General features: G+C 41.2%; 1 protein-coding gene and 1 pseudogene across 1 annotated transcript; one reads left to right on the top strand and one right to left on the bottom strand.

Moving 5' to 3' along the window:
• Window positions 1-3,116: 3,116 nt before the first annotated feature.
• Window positions 3,117-9,418, bottom strand: LOC140938353 (uncharacterized; annotated as a pseudogene).
• A 1,038-nt stretch (window positions 9,419-10,456) lies between these two features.
• LOC140938780 (beta-1,3-galactosyltransferase 4-like) lies at window positions 10,457-12,075 on the top strand. The gene has a single exon (XM_073388309.1). It carries the CDS (start codon window positions 10,545-10,547, stop codon window positions 11,559-11,561), a length of 1,017 nt encoding a protein of 338 aa, XP_073244410.1. The 5' UTR covers window positions 10,457-10,544; the 3' UTR covers window positions 11,562-12,075.
• The last annotated feature ends 757 nt before the right edge of the window (window positions 12,076-12,832 follow it).

The raw sequence follows: 12,832 nt of genomic DNA, 5'->3' as shown, positions 1-12,832 counted from the left end.
CGACAAACATCATTGTCTGTCATTTTGTAGTTCATTGTAGGGCTTATTTTAACTCATTTTAGCTCATAGTAGCTCATTGTAGCTCGTAGTAGCTCACCATAGATCATTGTAGGTCATTGTAGGTTATTCCTTGTTTTAGTAACTACGACACACGTCCCCTGGTCTTTTTTTTTGTCATTTTCTTAAATCTTCATTTTAGCTCATTACAGGGGTTACACGTTCGGTCATAGTAGCTCATTGTAGGTCATTGTAGATCATTGTAGATCATTGTAGATCATTGTAGGTCATTGTAGATCATTGTAGGTCATTGTAGGTCATTGTAGGTCATTCCTTGTTTTAGTAACTACGTGAAATAGGGTTTTAAAATTAAGAAATGGTAAACGTGCAGCGTGCAACCATGGAGTTATGGATGCACGCGGGAGGTTGCTAAGCACGAAAAAAGCGTAAGAGTCGCACGAGGCGATAGCCGAGTGCGACTCTAGCTTTTTGAGTGCTTAGCAAACCTCCCAAGTGCATCCATGACTCCATGGTTGCACAGCTGCAACGTGTACGACTTCTTTTATAACATCATTAAAAAAAAAACATTATTTTCCATTTGCCTTCGGTTGAGTCATCGGTACGAGTTCATGCATGCTGCCATCTGCCCGCGCGTAATCAAATCATGTTCTATGTTTTTCAAAAACTTGCCTTTGAGTGTTTTTTTTTCGCTGAATCAACCGTTCTCCGTCTTCAGGTAAATTGCAAAACGTTTTTTGTTGCTATTCTGAATGGCATCTGTCTACTTGCTCTTAATATTAGGGTAAAAACTTTGAGGGAAAACTATAGCTGCAACTATAAACACCAGCTAAAAAGACTCTAAAAAATAAGCTAAAACTAAATAAATGAAATAATTATCAAGCTTATTTATGTGACAATTTTTGAAATAAACGTAAAGTAGAAATGAGAAAATTTGACTGTAATTCCTTTAGAATAACAGGTAACACTAATTTTAAAAAGAAATTAAATAGCTTTGTATGAAATCTGTCTGGGGAAATCCAGCTATAAAAGTCACAGTTGCAACTGAAATTCCCGACACACAGACGGCGCTGAAGCTGTTGTTTTTCGACCGTTCTCTGAACGACTGTAATGAATGAACACTGAGGAGCAAAATAATACACACAGAAGTTATTTTTTGAAAAATTTATTTAAAAACCCAAATGTTTCTGTACTCAAATTAAATTCGCTTATTCCAGGGCAATGTGCCCATTTAAACTCAACTGAAATTTTTAATCGATGCGATGAAAACACACAAAGCTGTCTCGAATTTGAGCGTGTTTCCTAAAATGTTTGCTTGAATTTAGCATCAGCTTGACCAAAAAGTCAATAACACAATGCGAATTGATAAATTTACATTTCAAACAGACTTTCTTTTCTATAAAAAACACACAAGATGTACCTTAAATCTTCGCTCGCTCGATTATCCTTCAGCCGAAAGACAAAAACAGAAAAACCCAAAATTTTTCTGGCACCAATCAGAAGCCAAACGGCGGCGACCGTTTGGAACTGGTCTGGTAAGACATTGTCCCCAGGGGCTCTTCTCGCCGTTCTTTACTTTTCTTCGTGCCATATTTTTCCGCCCGTTTAGACTTTCCCTCGCCCCCACTATCTGCCCCTGGGTCTCCGAGGATGGCCAGGGAAGTGTCGAACTTTTAGGAAATGTATAGAGTATACGTAAAAATGTGCTTGGCTCAACTTGGCTTGTCCGCAGCGAAAATGAAACGCTGTGGCTATATGGCCGGTAAAACACTAAATGACCGGCAGTCCCATACTCTCGGTAAATTTCACAAAATCGAAAAATTCTAGCTAATCTAAACTATCCTGAAAGGGTGTCTAGGAAACCACGTCCTACGACCTAGAAAACGATGACCTAGAAAACTATGACGTAGAAAACGACGACCTAGAAAACGATGACCTAGAAAACGACGACCTAAAAAACGATGACCTACAAAACGATGACCTAGAAAACGGCGACTAGTTTTTGAAAACAGTAGTCAAACAAGAAAAAAAATGGGAAAAAAAAAAAAAAACGTGATTGAGGACCTTTATAAGGGAAAAGGGAGACACTTGAAGACAAGTTTGGTCAGAGGTGAACGGCGTAAGCTTGCAGGCTCTGTCCCTGTTCGCTCATTTCGCTATTAAGATGCAAATGTCATATTCATAGCAATCTCAGTGTATAAATCTTATCAAACGCGCCAAACAACCATGCAAATCGCTCCTGGACGCTAGTTATAAGTAATGCTAAATAGTAATGCTAAGGTCAATAGGTCTAATTTGCACGTGCAGCACACTTTTTTGCACATCGTACGTAGTACGTGCGGACGATTCTCTCAGAACCAAAACCATTTTGGGCGCTTTCCATTCAACCAAGAAAACTTAAGAAACTTTGGAAACAGAGGCAATTGGTACAGTATTTTCCCGGAAAAGTTCCCAGACTTCCGGAAACTTTTCCGAAATGCGAACCATTCAACCAGAAATTTTAGACTTCGGGAGCAAAGTTGAACGCTGAAAGAAAACCTCCCGAAAATAATTTTCGAAAATTTGGGTATACCGTATTTATTTGAATAAGCGCCCAATCTCGAATTAGCGCCCACCTCGAATAAGTGTCCACTCTCAAGGTCCAAAAATTTAATTAGCGCCCAGGGCGCTTAATCGAATAAATACGGTACATCGCGAAAATGCTGTTCCATTCGGTACTGAAAGTCGCCCAAAAATTTAAACCAGACGTTTTGATTGAATGGAATGGCGACCAGGTAACCAAATTTGTTACCAACTGTGCTCCCTTTGCGCTCGCGCATGAGAGCTCCACTAAAAAAGTTTCTCAAGTCAAATTTTCCTTTAGTATGGTCAATGAAGTCATGATTCAACCTGACTGACTACTGGAAGCAAAAGCTTTGCTTAGACCTATTTATTATCCTGATATCAATTTAAACAAATTTTCATCAAATCTAAATAATATACACTGCCTCACTGGCGCGTCGTTTATGGCGGGAAGTTTAAGCCCACGTAAATCAAACAGGACCAGGACCTAATACTTTTAAATCAATGTATAGAATTAATGTCAATCACGATTCTTGTCATCAAATAAATTTATCGATAACAGGCAACGCCTGTTTGATAAACGAAACAGAAGGCAGACCTCGCGTACCTTGCATTTTCATTTCCACCGTTTTATTCCTTGGCTTCATACCCTCAATGTTCAACACACCAGGGAGATGAACCGCTCGAATCTCGAATTCGTGGGTTGCTGCTAAGAAACAGACTTCTCGCAGACAAGAATTAATAAAAGCATTCCGACATCGTCCCGAGTTTAACGAAGTGACTGCGACTTCGTTGTCGCACCGAAAAGTTAAACGAAGGCCGTGCCAAAGATGGCCCCAAGATTTGGGCGCAACAACAATGGTAAAAAGTTCCAAGGAATTAATGTCAAGATTCTGGATTGAGATGAACTCTTGAAACTCCGCATGAAAATAAGAACGCGCACAAAGGCCTCCACAACCGGTTAAACAAGCGTCGGTGGTAAACACCTCGCCAGGAGACGACCAGTTATTTGCGGTAATCATGGACACACCGTTGTAGACACGCAAAAACCGGCACCACCATTGAATATCTTTACGAAATTCAGAATTGAGATTAATATGATGATGATTAAATTTTACAGACCGTAACAAGCTAAGAATCCGCGCAATGAAGACTCGACTTTGGCGGACACACTTAGATACAAATACCAACTTGCCTACCAGCGACTGAAGAGATGATTTCGTTGTTGTACGTTTGTATAACCATGGTCGTAACAAGCTTTCAATTGCGGCTAAACGGTCAGAGTCGACAGATAAGGTAAAGTCAAGAGTATTGAGTTGGACACCCAAACAAGTCATTACTGGAGACGGAGGAGATGATTTATCAACAGATTCCTCTAATCCAAGATGATGCAGCAAGACGCCAACCTCATTGAAATGAGACGTTGCCAAAGGCAAAGGGGAAACACCAATAAAGTCATCGAGATAATTAAATGTACTAAGTCCGCGCCGGTTGAGAATCCAAGAGACTGCGGACGTGGAGCGTTGACATGCCATCGCGGCAGAACGGAGACCCATAGTTAAAACTGTGTCAAAATAAAATTGTCTGTTCCAAGTATAACCAAGTGAATGATAATCGTCGGGGTCGACGGGGAATTGGCGGTACGCTTTGCGGAGATTGCGTTTGTATAGCATGCAACCCCGACCGAAGGAAACAATCGCCGAGACGATAGCATCAATAGTGGGATAAGTCAATTCAAGGAGCTCGCCAAGAAAAGAACCCGACGGAATACCATCATTAACTGATGAGCCACAAGGCCAGCTCAAATCCACTATCACTCTTCGTTCCTAAGAGTCTCCAGGGACACCCAACGACAATTTTTGGAAAATATCAGTTTGAGATCTATTTGATATTTGAGATCTAGAATTTTCGGAACATTTGTTGTTAAATTTCTTGCTTGCCTACCTCTCCTAGGATTTTCGAACATATTACAAATGGTATAATTGCCCATTTTTAACGGATTTTTACCCTAAAAAGGTCACCTAGAATTTTCGGGAGCCTTTTTTCTGGCTGAAATTTTCGAAAAGGTCAGTTTTGATCCCTATAATTTTCGGATCACTAGACTTTCAGCTAGGAAATCCGAACAGATGAAAAGTTTTTAGGGGATAAAAATATGCCTATATCTACCGTTTAAATACTAAAATACGTTCAACAATGCTATGTTTAAGTGGTTTTGAACTATATTCTCGTTGGGTGCCCCTGAGTCTCGCTTGGCCACCGTGTTGAGAGGAAAAACGACAAAACCGTCAGTGAAAGGCGGTGATCGAAAAGTCCCGCAACTCGAGTGAAATCTCGCTACTGAGATAGTCTTGAACGGCGGAAGGAAAATTCAACGCGCCACGGTGGTTACGAAGGTCAAACACTGGAAGGGTCTGGTTAGTGTAACCAAGGGGCCAACCAAATTCCAAAAAGTCACAAATTACACTGTCCTCATAGTCTTGAAGCAAGGCACGCCACACGGGAATATTCAGTCGAGAAGGAACGGGAATACGAATGCCTGTGTAATTGAACTGTCCAGAAGAAAAGACAGCACAATGAGCGTCGACAGAGGAAGTCGTGGCAGGACGTGTTGCATAATGAAAAACTGAATGTCTCGATTGTGAAAACTCAAGAAACCCATTGTCTTGAGTAGAAAAACTAGAACTGGGGCACGAAAACATTGTCAGGCCAGAAGCTAAATGTCTCGCAGGAGAAAAGTCTTGCAATAAAAAGTCGCGAGTAAAGTGTCTAGAACTACAACCAAAATCTAAAACGGGCACGCCCCCAACTTCGGTTCCGTGATGGTTAGGAGACGAAAAACTGTCTAGTTTTTTGGCGTCACCGGTGAATCTTTCGTAGCCAGAGCTTTTAAAGGACAATCAGAAGAATTCTCCCGATGTGACTCCTGCTTTCGAAGACGAGTCCAGCATGCTGCGCAGATATGTTTCAACCATTTGCGTTCTCCGCGGATAAAACCGAAGTGGTCTTTAACGCTAATGCATTGTTCTCGCTGATAATCGCGACAAAATAGAATTGGCGCTGAAGAAGAGGAAGGCGACGATTTCTCCTGCAATGGGTGCCCGTTAAGGGTTCTACTTTCCAAGTGGAGATAAGAGTCTCCCCACTGAACCAGTCCACGCTCAATTTCGAGCAAAACGGACCCGTGAAAATTAAGAACGGCGGACCATTCGTACTGTTGCGCGAAATACATTAACGAGACAAGATGCTTTTCGCGCTCTGTGCGCTTCAAAGGACTAATGTCCTTACATAATAAAATTTGAGCGTATCCAGCCACGAATTCGGCCAATGTTAACTCCTCGTATTTGACCTCGCGTTGCGCTCGTGTGAGACAAAGAAAACTGTGAGGCCATCTTTGAGGGTACAAAACCTCGCTGGTAGCTTTCGCCTCCCGGCCCGATTGTACCTTACCAGGACGCGCAGAGGGTGAAGAGGTAGCTGCTGAGTGCTGAAGAAAGTCGCTCTCATTCTCAGACTCGCTATCATCAGAACAAGCAACGCCAAGTTGGTCTACCCGTCGATCCACCGTCTGGGCCAAATCGGTCATAGCACGCAGTTCTGTCAACGTAACAAGGGGCGGTACTGTTGGTGCTGTCTGTTGTCGTGAAGTGGGAGGACGTACTAACGCGCGCAACTCGGTAGTCTCCTGTCGAAGAGATTTCAATTCAGTGGATGAGAGCTGCACCGATTCCGTTAAAGACTGCAAGACGTCAGGTTTTGTAGAAGCGGTGGCACCAACCTCTTCGGTGTGCTCTAGCTCACCAACCGCCTCGAGATCCTGTTCCGTATCGTTGCGAACTGGACCGGTACAATTCTATCCAGGACGACCAAAATCATGAGCAGACTTTAACTCCTTACAACCTGGGCACCTGCTTGGACGACCCATTGGGATGAAACGAAAGAAGAAACGAAACAGTACGATGCAAAACTGTGGTATACGCTCGAGGTAAAAACTGACTCTAAATGAAACACGAAACTTCTATCACCTGATACTTAAGTGTGTGTGTTGCGCAATTAATCCCTTTGAACACGTGCTTGTCCAAAGGGGGCCGTTTTCGTCATCTGAGCCCAGCGTAAAGAGCATTTCAGGATCGCTTGACTTGTCTTAATCGACATATGATAGTTTAGATTAGCTAGAATCTTTCGTTTTTTTGAAATTTACCGAGAATATGGGACTGCCGGCCATTTAGTGCCTTCAACACCTTGACCGGCTACCGGCCATACTTGTTTGTTACTATTGCGTTACTACATTAGTGGGAAAACCATCGTCATGGAAGTAAAGTTGCCTGCGTCGCAGACGCTCTAAAGACTATACAAACCATGCTCGCCCGGGGCAACGAAAATTTTCGTGCCCCGGGCGAGCATGGCCCGGGAGCATGGTTTCTCCTTCCAAGTGAAAATGTTCACTGGAAGTGTCAGTGTGCTGCTCACTAGTGCGTCATTAAAAATTACTTTACTGAAACTAGAAGGAGCCACACGAGAAACTGAGCATAGAAGTGCAGTGCACTCAGCTCCCAGTACAGAAGTGTAGTACACTCTGCTGGTATAGTAGAATTCCGACTTCACTAACGCTAGAACCCTGGCGGTTCAGTGGTTAGAACGTCCGATCTAGTATTCGGAGGTTCGCGAGTTCGATTCTCGCCTGGGGCACGAAAATTTTCGTTGCCTCGGGAGAGCATGGTTTCTCCTTCTTCCCAGTGAAAATGTTCACTGGAAGTGTAGTGTGCTGCTCACTAGTCCATCATTAAAAATTGTTTTCGAGGTCTGTGTTTTCGAGACACCCCTTTGTGTGCAGCAAAATACCTCAATTGTGTTGACGTATATTAATAGGTGTCAATTGATCTTTCACCTTCGATTTGTGCAAAGTCGGAAAACGTTCATTCTCTAATATTCAGTTATCCTTCTGGCCGCGACTTCTTTCAATTAACCTTGTTTTCGTCTAGCTTTTGTCGATTAACATGCAGTCGAATCCCGCTCTTACTGCTACACAAGCCGCTGATCCTATGTAAAACATTGCAAATAAAAGCTATCATTGCGGAGTGCAAGACCAGTGCAGTATCTTTTCTGAAACAGATAGCATGAAAGAGCCTGGAAATAATGCCGACCAGCCTCAAAGATCGTGTGTATACTTAGAATATCAAGTCGCTCGTGGGATATTTAACAGCGGTATGTCACTTGAAAGAACGAAAGCATTGCATAATCTCATGATCACGAGAAAGTATTCCCTCTCAGTGAAGGTTTTCATAAAGATTGTAATGGCTATATTCACGCGGTCACATGTGGAAATAAATATGTGACAAACTTAGAAATGCCTAAGAAAATCATTACTCGTCAATAACTCTACCCTCAAGATTTCATCTTTAGTCACTTGACTGACTGACAGCCAGCTTCTCCCTCATTTTTTTTTCGTCAGAGCCATCGTTATCACGTATTGGAAACAATGAAACGTTCGGCGCCATCTTTTGACGACTTTAACTTCTCGTCGGAAAGCTACCACTTTGCCCGAGGCCTTACAAGATTAGACTACTTTCCTTTGGCGATGGAAAGTTCAGCCATTGTGTACGAGCTCTATATTTACTTGCAAGTGTTATTGATACATAGGTAAAACGGCGCGACGGAATTCAACTGCAACGACTAAATATTAGCCCGCCACAGACCGACCTTAATGGATTTGCTCCACTTTTAATTTAGAGCAGGTCAATATTACCTTTTTGTTATCTGTCATCAATGATTCCTATTGTTTCCGGGTGGGACAGTCGTTGCACGCAAACTCGATATAATAAAAAATATACATAAAAAAATAAAACGATAAAAGAGGCAAGAAACTATATAGGACTTCAGAGCGTCTATGGTTAAGTGACAAAATTTTAATTAATCCCAACGCAGAACAAAAAGAATATAGTGCAAGGGAGAATCAGCTAAGAGAGCGAACCCCTGTGCCCTATGATAATTTTTTAAAATCTATTTAAAGTTCGCGCCCGTGCAGCAAAAGTCATTTTTGTCTGTTGTTTCCGTGACCCGCGTAGTCTACTTTCACGTGAAAGTGACATGTTTCGCCGCCAGACATTTGAAGTTTGACAGCCATTAAAGTAATTAGCCCCAGGAGCCGATACTAATTGATCAGCGTGTTCCGCTCATAATTTAGGAATGAATTTCATTTATAAAGGGTTGCAGTATTGGAGTCAAAATTTCACTTTGAAATTAAAGATTGAGATTTTCTAACAGCTGGTAACCTTTTAAAGTAACGAATGTTGAATTCTGACACACCGTGAAAGCCAAAGGCAAAGGTATCACGCACGAAACACGAAACCTTTAATAGGTAGCTGGCTGCAATTGTTTATGCAAATGTGCAAGATGTGTTTTTCTCTTCTTCCAGAGACTTTTTATGCGCGGTTTCTGGTTTCGGTCAATTCTTTATAGTGAGCAGTGTGCCCACATTTGTCTAGCGCCCTCTCAAAATTCAAACGTTTGGCGGCCAAACATTCATGTTTGAATCCATTTTGAAACTATTTTCTCGTTACGTGTCCACGGTTGGATCCAAACGGCGGTATCACAGCTCGCGGGTGTGCGCAGTGGATGTCGTCGGAAGAGACAGTTGTCGTTTTTGTACAATAGGTTTTTGGTTGTTTATATACTGATGTAGCGAAGACCTCAATTAGCAATTTCCGGCGAGTTGAAATCACTTTCTCCGGCGAACATCCACAAGCCAGAACCGTTTTGCTCTTCGGCAGCTACTCTGGCCAGATTTTTCCACGTAGAAATCTTTTGACTCGTCAACGAAAGTAATTCCAAGTTTACACGTCATATCGCTTGCTGTGCTTGATCGGCAGTGAAATGAATTACCCACCAAGTTTAAAATTACATAACGCCACTCTAACCGACCAATAAGGTGGCGTCCTTAAAATAACCACGCACGCATATTGTAGACGCAAGTACGTGGAGCTATTTACAACTCAGTTAAATAAACTTGTATCGGATTGACTTTGTAAAGAAACACAGCTAACCTTAAAAACGAATTATCCATAAATGGCAGAGTATGGCAGAGCAGAGCGGCAAAATGTGCGAATGGTGCGTTCCACTATTTTGTGTATTCTTTGTCATCAGGAAGACCTGATTGCACTTGAATACGGTCGTCAAAAACTCATCTGCCTGAAAATTCTCTATATTCGACGAATTAAAAAAAAATAGGCATTTTTATAGCCTATAATTTTCGCCTGTTTCATTTTCATTCTAATTACTAGTTGTAATTATAACATGTAACTCTTAACGGTGGTAAAATAAATTTGACACCACGGCTTTGAGCTGTGACATTTTAAATTGTGCCTGATATTGTTCTTATATGTTTCTAACCCTTTGGTAGGGAATAGAATTCAGTTTTTACATGAACCTCTTTTCTGTAGACTTTTGTTTGTTGTAATCTGACGGCCCCTGAAACTTCTTGTTGCCCAGTCGAATTATTTCAGTCCTTGGAAGGGCACAAATTTCTCTGAACTAACTTGTATTTGAAGTCAAATTTTGATGGACCTAGAAATTTCTGCTGCCCAATCGACATTTTGTGCTGCTTGGAAGGGCACTAAAATTTCTGTGGGCTATCTCGTACATGAAATAAATATTTGATAGCCCAGAAATTTCTGCGCGCTGATAAATGTTTACGTGAATAGGAAGGTCGCAGAAAATTGTGTGTGTCCTTTAACAGGAGCTATTTTCGTGTAGAATTGTGTTGGTGTTAAACCGGCAAAATTTGATTACTATTTTCCAAAAAACCTGACATTTTTAAATTTGACGTGGTAAAAAATAAAAATTTAAGTGCATTTTTTCCATTCTTTATAGGAAGAGAAGTCGCTTAGCAATTTTTACGCATTTTCCCCTGTTTTATGCCGAAAACAACAACTTTAGAATATCCCACTTTATTTTAGAACTTGTTAGACCTCATGATGTTCTTCTGGTTAAAGAAACTAATCGTGGTATTTTCTTCGTTCATTGCTGCGGTCTTCCTCTGTGAGTTACTGATCTCTTTCCCGAGCACATCTTCCTATACTAAGAAGCTATTTCAGGGACTTTCGACGGGAGAAAATCATCCTTTTCGATCTACAACAAATGCAATCGAAGTTGTCCAGGAGCCTGACGAGCAATTAATAATATTCATTACAAGTGCACCCGTTCAAAATGAAAGAAGACTATCGATACGACAAACATGGCTGTCTCTCTTGGTTAATAACACCATTGCGCGAGGACGATCATCCATACGAACAATGAAAAACCCATCTAACTCATCTAATAACTTGGTTATCCACTACTGGTTTGTTTGCGGACGTGACACAAAACAGGAGGTTGAATCCGCCGTGGAGGATGAAAGCGCCGTTTACGGCGACATCTTAAGGCTGGAGTACACCGAAACATATTCACTGCTTGTCTTTAAGACTATGAGCTCTTTGTGGCTTGCTTCTACCATGGACATTCAGTTCATCGTCAAAGTGGACGATGACGTATATTTGCACGTTCCTAAGATGATTTGGTGGCTGAAAACGTCTTCTTTACCCAAGAAGCTTTATGCTGGCTCTGTGGAATATGGGGCAAAAATTAATAGAAATCCAAAGCATAAATGGTTCGTTAGTGAACAATTTCTTAACGACTCTTGGTTCCCTCCATACTGTAACGGGCCCTTTTATATTTTATCTAAAAGCGCTCTTCTCGAATTACTTAAGGTTTCCTCAAATGAAGGCCTGACGCCTTTCCCTTTAGAAGACGCCTATATAGGAATATTGGCAAAAAGAGTTGGAATCGCGCCCTTACAGCTTAAGGGAAAACGTGTCCTCATTACCTGGCCATGGGTGGTAATTGGCTTGGAAGATAAAAAACTTAACGATTTCTTTGCATTGGGACATGGCTTGTCCATTGAACGAATGTTCAAACTTCACGAAAGATTCATTAATTTGACGTTTATTTAACTAGGACAACTGAAAAAAGAGAGAATAATTGCCTCCTTTAGTAGCCACTAAATAGGAGGATCAGAAGAAGGATATTTATCCCGGCGACCTATTACCGATAAATATGTTATAAAGGGAACATGATCATGAGTTTAATTCAAATGCTTGTGTATGTGTCTGTGTTTTTTTTCTGATAAGCTGCAAAGGCGTGCCGCCAGTGTTATTGAAGGCTACACAGTTTCAAAATAGCAGATATCTCGCATATTCGGTTGGCCTACACTCCAGTCCTCCTGCCGTTACTATCTAAAGTGCATGTTAATGTTTAAGAACCTTCTGGCCTGGCTCCAGCATACTTCATAATGAATTAAGCCAGTCGCGCGATTTTCAGTCATTTAACACGTGCCATAGAGATTTGATCCTTCTGCCCCTAGCTGTAGGACAACTAAGTATCAGGGCTCCTTCAGGTTCAGCGGAGCCAAGTTCTAAAACACGCTTCCTCTGAACCTGAGGGGCGAGCATGATATTAATAAGTTTGCGCTTGGCCTAAATAGGCAATTTAGATCCAAGCCTAACTGAGCCGCCTTTACTTTTGTTATACTTAGTTGTACCATTTTTTACACTTATTTGTTTTGTGTGTTGTTTTTCTTTTTCGTCAGGGCCCCATTTAAACCATTCTCGCTGAACTAGGAGTCCCTGACTAAATATTGTTTAAAATAAAATAAATAAAATAAAGGAGGCAAATATGCAAAGACCCCTGCCAAATTTCAGGTTAGAGGAATATTTCGTCTACGAGATATCCGAAGAAACGTTCTACCAAAATTTATAGAGCTTTGTATGGAGACGCCATGCTGGTGCTCATCCGGATGAGCACCAACATGGCGGACGGAAACCAACAGAAACATCTGTTACCGAGTTTTGGTATAAAAGCGTGAATTTATTCTTCGAGGAACACACAAACATTAAAGTAATACTTTTTCTAATACATGAACTGTTTAGATAGCAAAATTCCCTGAAATAAGTCATTTTTTTCACCTACATGACAGCTCTCTTGGCCGTCAAGTAAATGCCGCTCACGCAAAAGCTTAAAAATTCAAGCGTACTCTATCACAAAACAAACAACCCTTTTGAAGCGAAAATTTAATTCCATGAAAATTAGTTTCAGCTGCTTTAATACATCGTGAAAGTAAAATCTCGGTAGGATCAATAGTTTTGTAGTTTGAATTTTAGTGACGTCATGTGAAAACCAACAATTGAACTTGTAGTAATTGACATAAAGCTTTCATAAAAACGTT

This window comes from Porites lutea, chromosome 5 (assembly GCF_958299795.1).
Source record: "Porites lutea chromosome 5, jaPorLute2.1, whole genome shotgun sequence".
Lineage (NCBI taxonomy): Eukaryota > Metazoa > Cnidaria > Anthozoa > Scleractinia > Poritidae > Porites > Porites lutea.
This window is presented reverse-complemented; position numbering and strand designations above follow the sequence as displayed.

Bases quoted from the DNA above. Each gene is read 5' to 3' on its own strand.
- LOC140938780 (XM_073388309.1), top strand. From the start codon at position 10,545: ATGATGTTCTTCTGGTTAAAGAAACTAATCGTGGTATTTTCTTCGTTC.